Below are 21346 nucleotides of genomic sequence, written 5' to 3' on the forward strand. Positions count from 1 at the left end.
ACATTCCTCGTGTGTAAGGTTGCTCTATTGTTGGCTTTTACACCTACTAGAAGAGTCAATGAGATCCTGGCTTTTACAATTCAGGAGCCGTTCTTGCCTTTCACTGATGACTGAGTACTTATCAGAACAAACCCTAGCTTCCATCGTAGTTTCACCTCAATGAACTTATATTTTGCCCCAACCCCGCCCCCACCATCCTCAGGGGTACTTATATTACTGATTTTTATATGTTCGATGGCATGTGTAGCTGCAGATACACATGCTGTGCACATCCCGCCATCTAGTGTTGGGCTCGGAGTGTTACAAGTTGTTTTTCTTCGAAGAAGTCTTTTCGAGTCACGAGATCGAGGGACTCCTCCCCTTTCGGCTCCATTGCGCATGGGCGTCGACTCCATCTTAGATTGTTTTCTTTCCGCCATCTGGTTCCGACGTGTTCCTCTTCGCTCCGTGTTTCGGTTCAGAAAGTTAGTTAAATCTCGGAAAATTCGACGGTATTGTTTGGGTTCGGTATCGGGTTAGTTAAAACAGATCGACACTGAATTTTGAAGAGCTCCGGTGGCCCTTCGGGGTTTTGATTCCCCGGCGGGGCCTGGTCGGCCCGACCTCATGCGTCTTCAAGGCTAATGGAACGGACCCCATTCCGCTTCTGCCCCGAATGCCACAACAAGTATCCTTACACAGATCAGCATCTGGTCTGTAATTTGTGTTTGTCTCCCGAACACAAAGAGGATACCTGCGAGGCCTGCCGAGCGTTTCGGTTGAGGAAAACGCTAAGAGACCGGAGAGCAAGAAAACTTCAGATGGCGTCGGCAGGACACCAACAATTGGAGGAAGAGGAAACCTTCTCCATTGCGGTATCGGACGAGGCCGAAACCCAACAGACGCCGAAAACCGTGAGTAGAACACCCCTGGCCAAAACTCACGGAAAATACATAAAAGCCCAGGGGACGCCACCGCCAGCAGGCCATGGCTTAACCTGAAAATTAGGTGACCGGCCAACGGCACCGAAATGGGGCACGCACGTGTCGAAGTCATCCGACTCCGGTCGAGATACCGGCACAGAAAAGGCTCGACCCCGAGACACCGGGTCAGAGCAATCTCGGCATCGAGAAACCGGCACCGAAAAAGATCGGCACCGAAAGCCAAAAAAGTGTCTTCGGAGCCGAAAAAGACGGTTGAAAAAGTTTCGATACCGAAACATCCGGCTTCGGAGCCGAAACCAAGTTCATACACTGAGGAGCAGGGACTGTCCTCACAATTGCAAGGACACAAATTTGGCCAGGAGCTAGAGGCTGGGGAGCCAGATTACACGCAAAGAAGGCTCAACATTCAAAAAGAGACAGGGAGAATAAGAACTCTCCCTCCAATCCGAATGAAAAGGAAACTTGCTTTCCAAGAGAAAGACAAACAGCCACAAGCAAAGGTGGCAAGACAATTAACTCCGCCACCGTCACCACATCGCTCACCACATCGCTCACCACAACCATTACCAATGGCCACTCCACCAATGATGCAATCCCCAACGCATACAGGAATGAGCCAAGATGACCCTGACGCATGGGATCTTTATGATGTGCCTGTATCAGATAACAGTCCCGACTGCTACTCAGCGAGCCATCACCACCTGAGGACAATACTACTTACACACAGGTGGTGTCCAGAGCAGCCGCATTTCACAATGTCACCCTGCATGCAGAACCAATTGAAGATGACTTTTTGTTTAATACTCTGTCGTCCACACATACTCAGTACCAGAGTCTCCCTATGTTACCGGGAATGTTGAAACACTCCAAACAAGTCTTTCAAGAGCCTGTGAAAGGCAGGGCCATCACTCCGAGGGTGGAAAAAAAGTACACACCGGACTCAGTGGTAGTAGGTGCAGCTCGCAAAAGAGCAAACTCACACACATCGGGAGATGCACCACCACCCGACTAGGAAAGTCGCAAGTTCGACGCAGCGGGGAAAAGGGTTGTGGCACAGGCAGACAACCAATGGCGCATTGCCAATTCACAGGCCTTGCTATCGAGATACGATAGAGCTCATTGGGACGAAATGCAACACTTCATCGAGCATTTACCCAAAGAATTCCAAAAGCGTGCGCAACAAGTGGTGGAAGAGGGCCAGAGTATCTCTAATAATCAGATACCGTCTGAAATGGATGCAGCAGACACAGCTGCAAGAACTGTAAATACAGCAGTCACCATACGGAGACACGCATGGCTACGCACCTCAGGATTCAAGCCAGAAATTCAACAAGGGGTGCTGAATATGCCTTTCAACGGACAGCAGTTGTTTGGGCCGGAAGTGGGCACTGCTATTGAGAAACTTAAAAAGGACATAGATACGGCCAAGGCCATGGGCGCACTCTACTCCCCACAGAGCAGAGGCACATTTCGCAAAACACAGTTCAGAGGGGGGTTTCGGGGACAGAGCACAGAACCCTCAACCTCGCAAACAAGGCCCACATACCAGAGCCAGTATCACAGGGGAAGTTTTCGGGGACAATACAGAGGGGGACAGTTCCCTAAAACTAGAGGGAAGTTCCAAAGTCCCAAGACACCGCAAAATAAACAGTGACTCCAGTGTCACAAATCCCCAACACATAACACCAGTAGCCATTATCCAACATGGTTATTGCATAGAATTCCTACAATTCCCTCCAAATGTCCCACCGAAAACACACATGTCCAACCAACACATGGATCTACTACAACTGGAGGTCCAATCATTGTTACAAAAAGACGCAATAGAATATAGTACCCAATCATCAGAAAGGAACGGGTGTTTACTCCCTGTACTTTCTCATACCCAAAAAAGACAAATCTCTAAGACCTATCTTAGATCTCAGAACACTAAATCTTTACATCAAATCAGATCACTTTCACATGGTGACACTTCAAGACGTAATCCCCTTGCTCAAACAACAAGACTACATGACAACATTAGACCTCAAGGATGCGTATTTCCTTATACCCATACATCTTCCCACAGAAAATACTTCAGGTTTGTAATCCAAGGGGTACATTACCAGTTCAAAGTGTTGCCATTCGGGATAGCAATAGCGCCAAGAGTCTTTACAAAATGCCTTGCCGTAGTGGCAGCCCATATCAGAAGACCGCAAATACATGTGTTCCCGTATCTGGACGATTGGTTAATCAAAACCAATATGCAAGAACGGTGTTCTCAACACACAAAATACGTTATAGAAACCCTTCACAAGCTAGGGTTCTCACTCAACTACCAAAAATCACACCTACAGCCGTGTCAAATACAACAGTACTTAGAGCAACAATCAACACAAAAAAAGGGATTGCCACTCCAAGTCCACAAAGGGTACAGGCATTCCAAAACGTAATACAGGCCATGCACCCAAACCAAAGGTTCCAGGTAAAATTAGTGATGAAACTACTAGGCATGATATCCTCATGCATAGCCATTGTCCCAAACGCAAGATTACACATGCGGCCCTTACAACAGTGCCTCACATCACAATGGTCACAAGCACAGGGTCAACTTCAAGATCTAGTGTTGATAGACCGCCAAACATACACCTCGCTTCAGTGGTGGAATGCTATAAATTTAAACCAAGGGCGGCCTTTCCAAGACCCAGTGCCTCAATACGTGATCACAACAGATGCTTCCATGGTAGGGTGGGGAGCACACCTCAACCAACACAGCATCCAGGGACAATGGGACACTCAACAGAAACAACTTCATATAAATCACTGAGAACTACCAGCAGTATTTCTAGCATTGAAAGCATTTCAACCACTAATAACCCACAAACACATTCTTGTCAAAACAGACAACGTGACAACAATGTATTATCTGAACAAACAGGGAGGGACACACTCGACACAATTGTGTCTCTTAGCTCAAAAGATATGGCATTGGGCGATTCACAACCACATTCGCCTAATAGCGCAAGTCATACCAGGAATTCAAAACCAGTTAGCCGACAATATCTCTCGGGATCACCAACAGATCCACGAATGGGAAATTCATCCCCAGCTACTACAAACTTACTTCCAAAGATGGGGAACACCGCAAATAGACCTATTCGCAACAAAAGATAACGCAAAATGCCAAAACTTCGCATCCAGGTACCCACAGCCTCACTCTCAAGGCAATGCGTTATGGATGAGTTGGTCAGGGATATTTGCATTCGCTTTTCCCCCTCTCCCACTCCTTCCATATCTAGTAAACAAATTGAGTCAAAACAAACTCAGACTAATACTGATAGCACCAACTTGGGCACGACAACCTTGGTACACAACACTACTAGACCTATCAGTAGTGCCTCATATCAAACTGCCAAACAGACCAGATCTGTTAACTCAACACAAACAACAGATCAGACACCCAAATCCAGCATCACTAAATCTAGCGATTTGGCTCCTGAAATCTTAGAATTCGGACATCTAGACCTTACACAAGAATGCATGGAGGTCATAAAACAGGCTAGGAAACCAACCTCAAGACATTGCTACGCAAATAAGTGGAAAATGTTTGTTTATTACTGCCATAATAATCAAATCCAACCATTACACGCATCTGCAAAAAACATCGTAAGCTACCTACTACACTTACAAAAGTCCAAGTTAGCTTTTTCATCCATTAAAATACATCTCACAGCAATTTCGGCTTATCTGCAAATTACGCATTCAACTTCATTATTCAGAATCCCAGTCCTAAAAGCATTTTATGGAGGGTCTGAAAAGGATTATCCCACCAAGAACACCGCCAGTTCCTTCGTGGAACCTCAACATCGTATTAACACGACTCATGGGTCCACCATTTGAACCCATGCACTCATGTGAGATACAGTACTTAACATGGAAAGTAGCCTTTCTAATAGCTATCACATCTCTCAGAAGAGTAAGTGAAATACAAGCCTTTACCATACAAGAACCTTTATACAGATACGCAAACATAAAGTAGTTCTACGCACAAATCCTAAATTCTTACCTAAAGTCATCGCACCGTTCCACTTAAATCAAACAGTGGAACTCCCAGTGTTCTTCCCAGAACCAGATTCTGTAGCTGAGAGAGCATTACATACATTAGACATCAAAAGGGCACTAATGTACTACATTGATAGAACCAAACAAATTTGCAAAATAAAACAATTGTTTGTTGCTTTCCAAAAACCTCATACAGGGAATCCAATATCCAAACAAGGCATTGCCAGATGGATAGTTAAATGTATTCAAACCTGTTATATAAAAGCAAAAAGAGAACTGCCTATTACACCAAAGGCACACTCCACTAGAAAGAAGGGTGCCACCATGGCCTTTCTAGGAAACATACCAATGACTGAAATCTGTAAGGCAGCCACATGGTCTACGCCTCATACATTTACCAAGCATTACTGCGTGGATGTGTTAACAACACAGTAAGCCACAGTAGGACAAGCAGTATTAAGGACATTATTTCAAACAACTTCAACTCCTACAGGCTAAACCACCGCTTTTGGGGAGATAACTGCTTACTAGTCTATGCACAGCATGTGTATCTGCAGCTACACATGCCATCGAACGGAAAATTTCACTTACCCAGTGTACATCTGTTCGTGGCATGAGACGCTGCAGATTCACATGCGCCCTCCCACCTCCCCGGAAACCTGTAGGCGTTTTAAGTTGACAAAAAATTTAACTTGTACATCTGTAAATTTGTAAATATATCACTTTTGGTCACATTATGTACATACATACTTACTCCATTGCATGGGCACTATTAGTATATACACAACTCCTACCTCACCCTCTGCGGTGAAAACAATCTAAGATGGAGTCGACGCCCATTCGCAATGGAGCCGAAAGGGGAGGAGTCCCTCGATCTCGTGACTCGAAAAGACTTCTTCGAAGAAAAACAACTTGTAACACTCCGAGCCCAACACTAGATGGCAGGATGTGCACAGCATGTGAATCTGCAGCGTCTCATGCCACGAACAGATGTACACTGGGTAAGTGACATTTTCAATATATATGTTCGATGGCATGTGTAGCTGCAGATGCACATGCTATGCATATCCATTCCGACATCTAGTGTTGGGCTCGGAGTGTTACAAGTTGTTTTTCTTCTAAGAAGTCTGTCGGAGTTACAGGATCAAGTGGTGACTCCTCTCGGTTCCATTGCGCATGGGCATCGACTCCATTGTTAGATTGTTTTCTTTCCGCAGTCGGGTTCAGATGTGGTTCATCTCGCTCTGAGATTTCGATTCGGAAAACCTTCCTTTTCGTCGGTATTGTTTCGATCACATTCTCCAACTAGCATCGAACCGGTAGTACCATCGGAAACTTATTTTTGTCTCCCTTCAGTGCGCGTGCGCCCAACTTGGGCCTACCGCGTGGAAAGCCTGATGGATCGGACTCCATTCCGATTCTGCCGTCGGTGCCACACGAAGTATCCCTATACAGACCAGCACTTGGTTTGTAACCTGTGCCTTTCTCCAGACCATCAGGAGGAAAACTGTGAAGCCTATTGATTGTTTTGTTCAAAATAGAGTCAGAGATCGCAGAGCATGAAGACTCGAAATGGCCTCAAAGCAGTGAACATCTCGACGTCGCTGAAGAAGAGCAGGCGCAGACAGCAGTCTCCATCTGAGACACAGAATCCGAACAGGAATCTGAGGACGACAGACCCATCACAGCTGGCCAGCATGTGAGTACATATGCCCCTACACGCCTGCACAAAAAACATTCTAAGGCCTTGGGTACACCACTGCCATGGTTCGGCCCGAAAAGTCTGTCTACGACCGTCCTTCGGGGGTCGGTGCCGAAAAAGGCCACTCCATCGTCGACTTGGGAGTCGAGTAAATCTATCAAAGGCTCCATTTCGGACTCCAGTAAAAAAACAACCAATCTTTGGAGTTTAAATTCGGCAGTCGGCTTAGGAGCCGAGACCTTCCACAACATTTTCGGTACCGAAAAAATCCTCATATACAGAGGAACAAGGACTTTAAAAAAAGATTGTGAGAAACCCATAAAACCTCTGAGGAAGAGTCTGACATTGAGCCCATTTTACAAATTATGGATGAGAGACAATCCAGGATACACATCCATAAAGACACAGGAAGGATTGTTACTGCACCTCCTTTAAAAACAAAAAGAAAGCTGGCTTTCCAAGAGGAACTGGACACTGTACAGCCACAAGCACAAAGGTGCAAAAACAAAGAGAAGCCAATACCTCTTCATACTTCTCCTCCTCATTCTCCACAATTCTGTCTCACCTCACACCAGCCCTCCACCAATGCCTTCTCCAACACTCATTTTATTCACAAGGAGATATGGCAGACCCATGGGATCTTCATGACCCTGATCCTATCCCAAAAAATTACCCAGATACTTACCCATCAAAACCCTCTCCACCAGAAGATAGCACTGCATACAACCAGGGCAAATCCAGGGCTACAGCTTACCATGGGGGTAACAATGCATTCAGAGCCATTGGAAGAATATTTTTTATTTAACACACTATCTTCCACACATTCCAAGTACCAGTGTCTCCCAATGTTACCGGGCATGGTAAAACATGCAGACCAAATTTTTAGCGAGCCGGTAAAATCTAGGATTATCACACCTAGAATAGACAAAAGATATAAGCCTGCACCCTCTGACACAGATTATATTACTCATCAGGTGCCTCCTGATTCAATGGTAGTCAGTGCAGCATGAAAGTGGGCAAATAGCCAGTCTTCAGGAGATGCACCTCCTCCTGATAAAGAGAGCAGAAAATTTGATGCTGCGGGGGAAAGAGTTGCTTCAGAGGCAGCTAATGATTGTAGAATTGCCAATTCTCAAGCACTGCTAGCCCACTGTGATAGGGTCAATTGGGATGAAATGCAGGATATTATACAGCATCTCCCAAAAGAACACCAGAAGAGGGCACAGCAAGTGGTAGAGGAGGGGCAAGCCATTAGTAATAATCAAATAAGATCTGCCCTTGATGCTGCTGATACAGCTGCAAGGAGCATTAACACTGCCATCACAATTAGAAGACATGCATGGCTGCTCTCCTCTGGTTTTAAACCAGAAATTCAACAGGCAGTAATTAGCATGACTTTTGATAAAAAGCACCTCTTTGGCCCAGAATTGGACATCACGATTTTAAAACTGAGAAAGGACTCAGATACTGCGAAAGCAATGGGCGCTTTGTACACCACACCATACAGAGGTTCATTTTGCAGACCACAGTTTCGAGGAGGTTTTAAAGCACAATCCTCAGAGGCTTCCATCTCACAAACAAAGCAACCACATCAAACCCAGTATGAACGGGGTGGGTTTAGAGGAACACATAGAGGTCAATACTTTAAGAATAGAGGTAAATTCCAAACCTCTAAACAAACAACCCAACCTAAGCAGTGACTTTCTTCCTTCCCTTCCACTCCACACACCTCCTGTTGGGGGAAGACTACAGCAGTTCCACTCTCATTGGCAAAATATCACCACAGATAACTGAGTATTATCAATTATCCGCAATGGCTATTGCCTAGAATTGATAACCACCCCTCCAAACATTCCACCAAGATATCACAAGTTGTTCCCAGAACATACAGTCCTGTTACAACAAGAGGTTCAATCTCTACTACTCAAACAAGCAATAGAATTAGTTCCACAGTCCCAACAAGGAACAGGAGTATACTCATTATACTTCCTAATTCCCAAAAAAGATGGCACCCTCAGGCCCATATTAGACCTCAGGCCCTTCAATCTATACATTTTGTCAGATCATTTTCACATGGTAACTCTGCAAGATGTTTTTCCACTACTGCAAAATCAAGATTTTATGACTGCTCTAGACCTCAAAGATGAGTACTTTCACATACCCATCCACCCAGCTCTCCAAAAATACCCCAGGTTTGTCATAGCAGGAAAACACTACCAGTTCAAAGTGTTAACATTTGGCATAACAGCCCCATCGGTGTTCCCAAAGTGTCTAGCAGTAGTAGCAGCATTCTTAATAAGACAACACATCCTTGTCTTTCCATATCTAGACAATTGGCTAATAAAATCAAGCAATCTTACACAATGCCAAAACCATACTCATTATGTGATAGAAAATCTCCACACACTAGGGTTTTCTATAAACTACCAAGTCACACCTTCAACCAGCACAGCTACAACAGTATCTAGGTGCTATCCTAAATACTCAACTAGCTCTAGCATATACAAAGAATACAACCTTTCCAAAACTTAATACCACTTATTCAGCCAAATCAACAATACACTGTAAGATTTATCATGAAGATTCTAGGAATGATGGCATCTTGCGTAGCAATAGTACCACATGCAAGATTAAACATGAGGCCCTTACAACAGTGCCTTGCACAACAATGGTCACAAGCACACGGTCAACTACGAGATCTAGTGTTGATGGACTGCCAAACACATATGTCCCTTCAATGGTGGAATTGCAGCAATTTAATGAAGGGGCGGTTGTTTCAAGACTCTATGCCTCATACCATAATTGCAACAGATGCATCAATGATTGGTTGGGGAGCTCACCTAAACAATCTAACAATTCAAGGTCAATGGGATGTCAAACAAACAGCTACACATAAACCAGTTAGAATTATTAGCTGTGTTCCTTGTCCTAAAGACATTTCAACCTCTTCTCAAACAGAAGAATGTTCTCATAAAAACAGACAACATGACAACCATGTATTATCTCAACAAACGAGGGGACACATTCATCTCAGCCGTCTCTTCTAGCCCAAACAATTTGGAAATGGGCAATTCACAATCAAATTCATCTACTAGCACAATACATTCCAAGAATAGACAATCAGTTGGCAGAGCTCATCAGCAGAAATCACCAACAAATGCACAAAGTACTTTCGAAAATGGGGAACACCAGACATAGATCTATTCGCAACAAGCGAAAACGCAACATGCCAAAACCTTGCATCCAAACACCCACATCCCCTATCCAAGGGCAATGCTCTATGGATCATTTGGTTGGGGATATTTGCTTACGCTTTTCCCCCTCTCCCACTCCTTCCATTTCTAGTCAACAAATTACGTCAAACGTCTCAACATGATACTCATTGCACCAACATGGGCATACCAACCTTGGTACACAACACTATTAGACCTATCTGTAGTACCTAACTCCAGACTCCCAAACAGACCAGATCTGTTAACACAAAACAAAGGTCAAATAAAGCATCCAAACCCCAATGCTCTCAATCTAGCGATTTGGCTCCTGAAATCATAGACTTTGGTTATTTAAACCTTCCATCAGAATGTATGGAAGTAATTAAACAAGCACGAAAACCTACTACTAGATAGTGCTATGCAAATAAGTGGAAACGATTTGTCTACTATTGTCAATTTAAAACCATTAATACACTTACAGCATCTATACAAGATATTGTATGCTATTTGCTTCATTTACAAAAATCTAATTTGTCTTATTCATCCATTAAAATGTACCTTACTGCAATATCTTCATACTTACAAACTATTCAACATACTTCTCTATTCAGAGTTCCAGTTATCAAAGCCTTCATGGAAGGATTAAAACACATTATTCCACCCAGAACACCACCTGTTCCTTCATGGCACCACCTTTTGAACTGATGCACTCTTGCCAAATTAAATTTTTAACATGGAAGGTCGCCTTCCTTGTAGGTATTACTTCTTTAAGAAGAGTTAGTGAAATACAAGCATTCACTCTCGAGGAACCTTTTTTCCAAGTGCACAAACAAAAGGTTGTCTTATGAACCAATTCAAAATTTCTACCAAAAGTATCTCGTTTTCACATCAAATAGTGGAATTGCCAGTCTTCTTTCCACAGTCAGATTCTGTGGCAGAAGGAGCTCTTCATACCCTAGATCTCAAAAGAGCTCTTATGTACTACATAGACAGAACAAAATAGTTTAGGAAAACAAAGCAACTCTTTTTTGCTTTCCAACAACTACATACAGGCAATCCTATATCAAAAGAAGGATTATCAAGATGGATTGTTGGATGTATACAAACATGTTATACCAAAGCAAAGAAGCAACTCTTGATCACTCCTAAAGCACATTCCACTAGGAAAAGGGGTGCAACAATGGCTTTCTTAGGAAACATTCCAATGGTTGACATATGTAAAGCAGCTACATGGTCAACCCCTCATACATTTACAAAACACTATTGTGTTGATGTGTTCTCACAGCAACAAACCTCTGTAGGCCAGGCTGTCTTAAAAACGTTATTTCAAACAGCTTCAACTCCTACAGGCTAGCCATCGAGTTTTTGAGAGGACTAACTGCTTTGTAGTCTATGCATAGCATGTGTATCTGCAGCCACACCTGCCATCGAAAGGAAAATGTCACTTACCCAGTGTACATCTGTTCGTGGCATGTAGTGCTGCAGATTCACAGATATATATACACTGGATGCTATTCTGATTCAAGCATGTGAATCTATGAAAGCTCCACTATTGGAGAAGAAAAGTTACTTATCTGTAACTGCAGTTCTCCAGTTTTAGTATCTTTCATAGATTCGCATGTAATCCACTGTCCTCCCCTTAGAGGCTGATCTCATAGATCTGAATTATTATTCCCATTTGTGCTTGGAAAAACTGAGGTATTCAGCCTCTTTTTTAGAGCATTCTGTAGGATTGGTTATAGTTCAAGTTTTCTTTTTTTTTTTTAAAGGACATAGGCTGTTAAAAACTGGCTTTGCATTGCCATTATAGCCTATGATACTATTACATATTGCTTTATTATGGTACCATAGGACTCCCACTTTGACTGGGAATGATTCATGCATGTGAATTTGTGAAAGTTCTAATACTGGAGAACTGCAGTTACAGGTGAGTAACTATCTTTTTTTCCATTAGTATCTTTGCTGTATTTGTGTTTAGTGATAATACCCTGGTTATAAAGACAGCTGATCCTCCTGCACCACTGGATCATCCACACAGGTATACAAAGAGTAAAGCTGTCACAATGGAAAATTGAATCTTTACCAACATGAGCATTAGCATGACATATATGGAGTCCTCCAAGTATTCATTCTCCTGAATTAATCTGGCCTTGACCGTAACCAAATTGGAAATTAAGATGGTCACTTGAGGGCCGGCGTGGGCTTGCTTTGTATGTTTGATACCTGCATACTCCAGCTTAGGTGGATAAATCTATCAGTGATCCACCCACAATAGAGGGGTTCTGTATAGATGATCTTAACATATGCATCATCATAAAGGAAGCTTTGTGTATTTAGAAGCTTTGACTCCTGGTGACATACATGAATCATTATGACGGGAAACAATTGCTGTGTGGTTTTTCATTCTTTTGCAGGCTATTGCTGCGGGTCTCGTATTGTTCATTGATAATGAGAAACTTCTGTTTTTCTTTCATTTTAAGTTGGAGCAAACCCATGAAATCCAGTCCCACTTTGAGGAGGAGTTTAACCAAAGAAATCAAGAAACTGCTCAAGTGGTGAAGCAGCACCAAGAGCTCCTTCAGCGTCTAAATGAGGAATCGCATGAAAAACAGCAGCTGGTACTGGAACTACACAAAGCAAGAGGCAAGAAACTGAGAAGGCGTTTTCACCATGTTATGACTTAATATTCTTCTTTTTTTTTTTTTTTTTTTATATTTTATTGGTTTTACATTACAGATACATATTGCAGGCTTTTATCATGTCTTCAACAGGATCACATTTATCTGATTAGGTTACATTCAAACAACTAAACACCCCTAATTACACACACATAAGATCCGCTGGTAACATTCAATATTATTTCCTGCTGTAGTGACTAGGTTCCTGAGCGTGTATTGTGGCGCTGAGGAGCCCCTCACGTACTTACTGGGATGGTCTATCTACTGCTGAGCCCAACCTTTGTAGTGACTAGTGGTTCCCTTTTGTGGGTTCAGTAATGAGAAGCGGTGGCGATGCTTGAGTATTTGCACTGTATGTTGTCTAGCACACATGAACTAGTGGGCGAGCAAACAGATGTCGCAAGGGGTGTGGTAGCTTACTCCTTGTCAGTGAATTACGCGACAGGGTGTTGCCCAATCGTGCTATGTGTAGGCAGGTTTCTACTGAGTGCATTTTTTTTTATGTATTCCCCGCTTCATGGAGGCTTATCATCATTTTTGTCCTCAAGTTTGGTTACCAATGTTTCCCAAGCGTCGCACCCTGTATGTTGTTGACCATCTCATGCCAGTTTTTTTAGTACCTAATATTCTGTGCGGGCCCAGCGCAATGTGAGGGTGTACCAGGATTTCTGATCAGGTGCTTTGGGCGCTTTCCAGTGCATTGCTATCAGTCTTTTATACATCACGCAGGCTAGATCCACAAATTTGTGTAAATGTCTGTGTTTTTTTACTCTTGTCCTCAGCCCCAATAGGCAGGTCTTAGGATCTACTGCTAACTCCAGTCCTGTCAATTCCGAGATCTCTTTTACCACCTCATTCCATACTATTTGTATTCGGGGACACTCCCAGACCATATGGTAAAAGTGTGCCAATGGTGCTTTACATCTAGTGCATGCCGGCTCCATCTCGGGGAACATTCGCTTTATCCTGGCTGGGGATAAGTACGTTTGATGTGTGAAGTTAAACTGAGTGTAGCGAAATCTGGGATTCCTTGACACCCCGAGTGTGATACAGAGCTTTCGGCCAGTCTTCTTGGGGGATCGGGTCAGGGAGGACAGGGTTCCACCTCTCCCTGGCCCTCTCCGAGTGAGGCTCAGGGGGCTTGCTAAGGATCTTATATAGGCTCGATACTACTTTTGTTTGGGCATCGTATTGAAGTATATGGTGTGTTATAGGAGAGGTCTGGTTCTAGGGCTCCTGCCCCCCACGTTTTTTTAATTGCGTGACATATGGCATGATAGGCCAAGAATTGTCCGGGGTTCACTCCGGTGAGAGCCTGTATGGCTTCAAATGTCATTAGCTTACCGTCTTCAAAGCAGTCGCCCACTAACTGTAGGCCCGCCTCTGACCACACAGATGGTGGGTGTGTCGCGGCCGCATTCCACCTGGGAGACGGTCGAATGGGATAAGCGGAGTATAGGGGAGCGTCTTACGCCCCTTCTGAACATATTTCCCCCATTATGCATGTGCCACTGCCAGCAGTGGGTTAACAGGTTCGCTTTTGGGGTGTTTGTTTGTCAGCCATGTTAACCGTGGGGTCCCTTGCAGCCGGGACTCCAACCATACGGACTCAGCTACCGCCGGCCTGTGGATCCAGTTCAGTATCCACTGCAGCTGTGCAGCTGCATAATAAAGTCCAAAATTGGGAGCTCCTTGTCCGCCAGCATCCAATGGGCGTTGCAGTGTAGTGAGTGCCACTCGCGCTCTGCCCCCACCCCATATGAGTTGTAGCAGCGTTGCATTCAGATTACTGAAGAAACTTTTGGGGATGTTTATTGGCAAGGCCGCAAAGTAATATAACAGCCTAGGCAATACCAGCATATTCGCGACCGCCACCCTGCTGGGTGGCGATAACCGCAATTTATTCCAGAAGCGTAACAAGCCCTTCATGGAGGCCAGCGCTCTCCCGAGATTACCGTCTCTGAGGTCCTCAGTGTTGTGATATATGTGTACCCCAAGGTATTTGAATGTTTCAAAGCACCATTTCAGACTCTCCAACGGAGCAGTCTCCTGTCTTCCCAGTGGCCACCTGACCAATGGGAACACACACGACTTTTCCCAATTTACCACTAAGCCGGATATCCCTCCATACTCAGCCAGTAGTGATATTACCGAGGGTATCACCTCGTTACCTTTCCGGGTGTATATTAAGGCATCATCAGCATATAGCGAGATTGCGTGGTGTATCCCGTTCCTGACTATTCCCCATCTGTTTTCCATGGAGCGTACTCTTGACGCTAGTGGTTCCATTGCTATGGCGAACAGCAATGGGGAGAGGGGGCAGCCCTGTCTCGTGCCCCTGGAGATCGGGAAACTGTTGGATAAAACTCAACCCGTTTTCACTCTGGCTTGTGGACTGGAGTATAGTGTCTGTACCCAATGCGTGTAATTGGGGCCTATTCCCATTCGCCGCATTGTGGCTAGGAGGAAGTCCCACTCTAGCTTATCAAATGCCTTTTCAATATCCAGTGAGAGCACCATTTCATCATGTGCGTCCGAGGGAGTGTCTCCCAATATGCTCAGCAATCTGCGAATATTTAAGAAGGTTTTACGCTTCGGGATGAATCCGTTTTGGTCGTCATGTATTAGGGTGTGCATGATGGGAGCTAGTCTGTTTGCCAGTATTTTACCCAATATTTTACAGTCTAAGTTTAAAAGCGAGAGTGGTCTATAAGATTTGACATCTTTGGGGTCACGGCCTTGTTTGGGGAGTACCACTATCATTGCTTCTCTCTGGGACGGGGGCAGTAGTTTGTTGGCCCACACCTCTTCAAACCCCTTCAACAGATGGGGCTTCAAGCGTGACGAGTAGGTAGTGTAATACTCTATCGGGAGGCCATCTATGCCCGGCGCTTTATTCCTGGGCATCTGTGCTAAAGCTAAGTCTATTTCCCCCGTTGTCACAGGAGCTTCGAGTGTGTCCCTGTCCGCTTTAGATAGTTGCGGTAGGGGTGAGCCCCCAAGGAAGGACTCGAGTTGTAGAGACGTACACAAGGTGCGTTTGGTATTTAAATTCGCGGAATATTCTCTAAACGTTTCGTTTATCTCATCTTGCGTAGTAATCGTAGTGTGTGTGCCAACCCGTATAGCCCCGATGGGGGATTGCTGTCTGTCCTCCCGTAGCAGCCACGCCAGCAGTCTTCTCAACCTATCACCCTCTGTTTGCAGTCGCATTAAATGATAGTCGTGACGACGAAGTCTAATATCTACCTCGTTATATTTTGTGCGCACTTCTTTTAGCGCTGTGTAGGGAACTTCCTTGCGCACCACTGCTATTTCTGCTGTTCTGAGCTTACTTTTCTAATTTACCAATTTCTGCATGCAAGGTGCGTCTTACTCCCCATGTGGTGGAGATACATTGCCCTCTTACCACCGCTTTGTGGGCATCCCATTCTACAGCTCGTGAGTTTGCGGTTGAGTCATTTGTTTCCCAGTACTGTCTCAATGTGGTGTTCAGTGTTTCTACAAATGCCTGGTCTTGAAGAGCGTCCACCTGCAGTCGCCACGTGGGGATCCCCTGTCGTCTCCTGCCCCAATTCAGTGTTACTCTCAGTGGGGAGTGATCTGACAAAGCCTTCGCTAAGTATTCTGTCCCGTTGACCAGTGCGCCTATGTCCTGGGTTCCCCATATTATATCTATTCTAGTGTGTGTTTTGTGTGGGACTGAATAAAATGAGTAATTCCCTCTGTTGCGGATGTCTCATGCGCCATATATCGTAGAGTCTCATATCGCCTGCCCATGTCTGCAATGGACTCGTGGTGTTTCTCTTAGCTATCGAGCTCTCTTGGGCGTTGGACCTGTCTAGCGTTGCAGTCGGTGTGCTGTTGAAATCTCCACCCCAGATGGCCGGAGCCGATGGGTTTGTCAGTAGTGTCGGCGTGAGCGTGCCCAGGAATCCCGCTATCCCGCTGTTTGGGGCATATATGCCAACTACAGACAGCTGTCTGCCATCCAGCTGGCCTTCCACCACGAATCTGCCCCCGTGATCTATTCTGTGTGCCGTTTGAAGAAATGGGCCGCCTCCTGCGATCCATATCAATACTCCTCTTGCGAAAGCTGAGTATGTTGTGCCTATCAACTGTCCTCCCCACTTCGTGCGCAACTCCCGCAAGTCTGGCTCTTGTAAAATAGCAATATGTATGCCCAGTCGCTCAAGGCGTGCATATACTCGATCTTTTACTCGGCGCTCCCATGCCCCTCACATTCCATGTCACTATATCATACTGATTTATGTTGCGTTTTGCGTGTGGTGCCATGTGAGTTTATAGATTATGACTAGTCGTAGATTTCTACCATTCACCAAGGCCTTCCAGTCTGCAGCCCCTCCAGCAGTGCTATTTATTAAAGTTACCATTTTCAGCAGTGTTCCCTGCATTTTGAATGGATCTGCAGTGTGCATTTTTACTGGTTTACTTCTCCCTCCCACCCCAACTGGTTCCCCAACCCAACTATTAACTTGTGTAAAACTACTCAACCCGTGAGTGTGTGAAAAAACCTGTATCTGTCTGGATATCTGTGGTGGTGCTATCATGTCGACCAGATGTGGCTCTTTTGCGCGGCTCACATCTTTCCGCAGACTTAGTCTGCCAATGCAGTTGGGTGCCCCCAGAGTGTATGAACCCCCCTCCCCCCCGCCATCCCCCCGTCGGCCCCCAAAGTGCACTTCATCAATCAGATGTGAGTTTGTACAAAAGATACTTGTTGTTGGGGGTCCACGATCTCCGGCGTGCTCCGCTGCCCTGGAACTTCCCGTACCGTCCAGACACGTCAACTGTGAGTGCTGGTAAGGAGGTGGCACGGCTGTGTGTGGTTAGTTTGTCTGCAGTTCTGGGGGTAACTTTCGGTCCTTTCAGCTCTCCTGTTATTGTAGAGTCAGAGCTGGCCGTGTCGGAGTCCATGCTGATCTCAGGGGTCGTCTTGATTGCCTCAAAGTTATTTTGCGTTAGTAGGGGAGTCTCTTTTAACACTTTTGCTCTTTCTTCTGCTACTTGTTGGTCAGTAGGTTGTCCCCTAGGGCACCTCCTAGATCGCCTCCTGGAGGTGGAGACTAGCCATTCCTCATCTCCTTCCGTGCCCTCACCGGGGCGCGCAAGGCCCTTGGTGTGTAGCCATGTCCAGGCGTCCTCAGGGGAAGTAAATATGTGGATACGATCCTCCGTTGCCACTCTTAGTTTAGCAGGGAACAATAAAGCGTATTTAATATTTAGTTCACGCAGGTGCTGCTTGATTTTAACATAGGAGTTACGTTGTCTTTGCACCTCCTGTGTGAAGTCTGGATATGCATTAATGACTGAGTCCTCATAGTTAAATGGGCCTTTGTTGCGGAACTGTTGTAATATTGCGTCTCGATCCCTATAATTAAAAAATCTGGCAATCAATGGTCTGGGTGGCTGTCCTGGGGCCGGAGGTCTGCCCGGAATTCTGTGCACCCTTTCCATGGAAAAGAACTTAGATGGAGCCCCATTTAGTACTTCTTTGATTAGCCATTGTTCTAGGAATATTTCCGTGCTTAGTTCCTGCCTTTTTTCGGGAAACCCCAGGAAGCGGACGTTGTTGCGGCGCGACCTACTCTCGGCCTCCTCTGTCCGTCTCCTAAGCACCTTCAGCTCCGCATCCAGACGTTGGGTTTGTTTTTGATTGTCCTGGGCCATAGGAGTTAGTTCGGACATCCCCTCTTCTGCCGATTTCACTCTTTCCAACAGTTTACGATGATCCAAGCGAAGTAGATTCAGGTCTTGTGAAACTGCATCTATTCTGTTTTCCAGAGAGGATTTAGTGTCCATATTCGCCTGTAATACTTTCTCGAACTGTGTGGAGTGTGTCATAAGTGTGCTTTCTAATATTTGTAGGGTCGAATTTGTCTGTTGGTCGCTGGTTGCCAGTCCATGGATATTTCAGTCTTGATTCTTGGTTGATTTGGGCCTACCAGCCATTGTGCTAGTCCGAGTGGTGCCTTGTGGGGTGCAGCGAATTACGTCCTAGCGATGTCCTCTCAGCAAATTACCCTTTTACCATACGTTATTGACTCAGTGTATACTCCCTTGCACTTTGGGTTTCACTTAGGCAAGTGGAGCTTAGACGGGGCTTGTTCCTAACTTTAGCTGTCCAGCTCGTGCTCCTGCTTATTCACGGACTAATGCGGGGGCTACCGCCCAGCCGGGCAATCCCAGCATTGAGTTGCCCTAGAAATGTATGATGTACCCCTTGTAGTATCGGAGTCATGTGTCTCCTGTGCTAGTATGTCAACCGCCCTGGAGACATCGGTGAAGGCGGGCAGCAGTTGCTCGACGGGGGGAGCGGCAGGGGATAGAGCGAGGGAAGCAAAAGCAAATCAAAAGGGGAGCAGAGATCTGCCCCCCATCTGAGCTCACTTCCACCCTTACGTTTGTTCGGCCGAAATCCGAGGACTCCTTGGCCGGGAGGGGGATCAGCTGGCTGTATCAGCCCAGTGGCAGCAAGCTCAGTTCCTAGGTGTGTCCTCCCCGCTCACGACCCAGGCCCAGTCCTTCGCTAGGTGGCCTCCTGGGCTAGTGCCCGTAAGTCTCCTGTGCACCACTCAGTAGGCAACACGCTGCAAGCACGGGGGGGGCGCAGAGTTTCGCGCATGACGCGCGGTCATCCGAGTTTCCAGGTGTCGGTGCCTCGATGGAGTGGGGGTGGGGGGGGGGGGTAGTCCCAGCCGCCCGCTCCTCCCGCGGCCGGGAACTGTGCCCCCCAGCCGTGCCGCCCTGTACCTCTCTTGTGTGCAGATGCTGGCTCCGTGCGCAGCATTCACCGCTCTGAGCCGGGAGCTGCGGCTTCAGTCCCCGAGCGCCCGCCCCACCGCCTGCAGGCCCGCTCCGGCGCCGTGCTTCAAGCAGATGTCCCGGCCTGTTTCAGCACAGGCTTTCCTCCTCTCTGGGGCCCCGGCGGCCGATTCGGTTCCTGATGAGTTGTTTATGTTTTCTGTGCCCCAACCGGGGACCGCCGCCGTGCCAGTTGCAGGTGCCGCTCCGCCCCGCAGGTGCACCGGGAGCCACCCCGGCCCTTCGTGCAGCGTGAAGGAGCTCTGGCGGGGGGTGAGAGAAAGGCCTCCCCTCGGCCCAAGTCCGCCGTCGAAGCCGATCGCTCACCGATGTGAGCAGTTTCTCACCGGCGCTCCGCCCGAGCGCCTCAGGGATATGCTATTGGGCTCTCCGAGCGCGGCCCGCGTCTCGGCGAGCGCCGCCAGCCCAGGCGCCTCGTGTGCCGTCTCCTGGCCATGAAGCAGGCTCCGTCGCCAATTCCGTGGGCTCTCAGCTCCTCCAATCCACGCTAATCCGCAGGGGGCAGATTGCGCACTCCCAAGCGCCGATGGGGCTCCGGGGGCGCCCTACAGGATGTTTATGGCGAGTGCGGGACGGAGCTCACAGATTAGGCGTCCTTCCCGGCCGCCATTTTGGCTCCTCCCCATGACTTAATATTCTTAAAGAACATTATACAACAGTCTTTAAAATGCAGTGGATGTTGCATTTTCGTAATCCCAGTAGGCACTTATAGGTCATATGCCATCTTTGTTACTTGAAAGATAGAAACCTTTAGGGGCACACCTCTCACTTACCTTTTGTTAAAACTATTTGCATTTCATTTCTTAGGTGTAATTGATGGGTATGCAGCAGAAAAGGCAGCTTTAGAAGAAGCTTTAAATGAGAAGGAAGATTCCAGGCTTTGTGTAATTGTGGAACTGGAGAAGTTACGAGAAGAGTTTCGGGAGCTTACACAGGCACAAGCTGTACTAGCTGAGGAACGGGAAGTGACACAGAAACAGAAAACTGCATTGGCTGATGGCACTTCTGGTAGTGGTAAGCCAAACTAGCCTTTTAATATTAGGTTAAGTAACGTTTTTCTACTGTTAAGGTTATATTTTTCAATGTGACTTAACTGCACTTTTTCACGGTGTGATGCACTTAGACATTAGCAAATTTGAATTTCTTGTTAAACTTTATCCCCTTGGAGATTAATTTATCAATGCTTTTACAAAGGCCAAAATGTACAGAAACAGTCTATATACTTCTTAAATCTTTTATTAAAAGTTTCCTCCTTCAGTCATCATATAAGCATTTGTCTCCATGCCATTTTTATCCTAAGTTGCGACTTTCCACTGATAAACAGTACTGCAGCTTATTATGTGAAAAGCGTCATTGCGTTTCTCGGTTCCATTTTGAGGATCACTGGAATGACCCTTAAAAACACCTAATAGACTTGAAGTGCATCCAACATATTACATATCTTCTTCTCTCTCTACATGCCGTCCAACCCAGCATATGTGGTCCATAGCAGCACAAAGAGCGGTAAAGAGGGTTTCCGGTCTTGTGCAACATAAAATGGCCCAGGCGTTTACCAATCCTCCTAACTTAATACAGTCTGTGGTTTTAGTGTACAGACTTACCTTTTTTATTTTTGCACTGGAGATGCTAATTCCAGATCTGAAGTCAGTGTTGATTTTAGATTTGGAACCTTCTTTGGTCTCACTCAGCTGATGGCTTGTTATGCAGGCAAGTTATTTATTTTGTAATTACATCATCATATATATATGTGTGTGTATCTGTTTAATGAGTTGGAAGGGTTAATAAGGGGTTTTAGGGTTAAGTAATGGCTGGGTAGTTTTGAGGGTTCAGGAATGGGTAGTTAAAGTGATTTTAGTTTTCAGTGATAGGGATAGAACAGAGTTTTTAGAGTTCATGGGTGGATAGTAAGGGTTTTTTAGGGCTCAGGGATAATGGGTGAGAAAG

The 21346-nt window shown here is 45.9% G+C and overlaps 1 protein-coding gene across 1 annotated transcript in view; it reads left to right on the plus strand.

Annotated features, from left to right (window-relative positions):
- Positions 1-21346, plus strand: part of LOC138285504 (pericentrin-like) — a 542361-nt gene that overhangs the window by 36108 nt on the left and 484907 nt on the right. The window contains exons 5-6 of the mRNA XM_069225495.1: positions 12359-12521; positions 20210-20416. Coding sequence (XP_069081596.1) covers positions 12359-12521; positions 20210-20416 — 370 coding nt within the window. The remainder of the gene's footprint in view (positions 1-12358; positions 12522-20209; positions 20417-21346) is intronic.

The sequence above is a fragment of the Pleurodeles waltl genome, chromosome 3_1, assembly GCF_031143425.1.
Source record: "Pleurodeles waltl isolate 20211129_DDA chromosome 3_1, aPleWal1.hap1.20221129, whole genome shotgun sequence".
Taxonomy (NCBI): Eukaryota; Metazoa; Chordata; class Amphibia; order Caudata; family Salamandridae; genus Pleurodeles; species Pleurodeles waltl.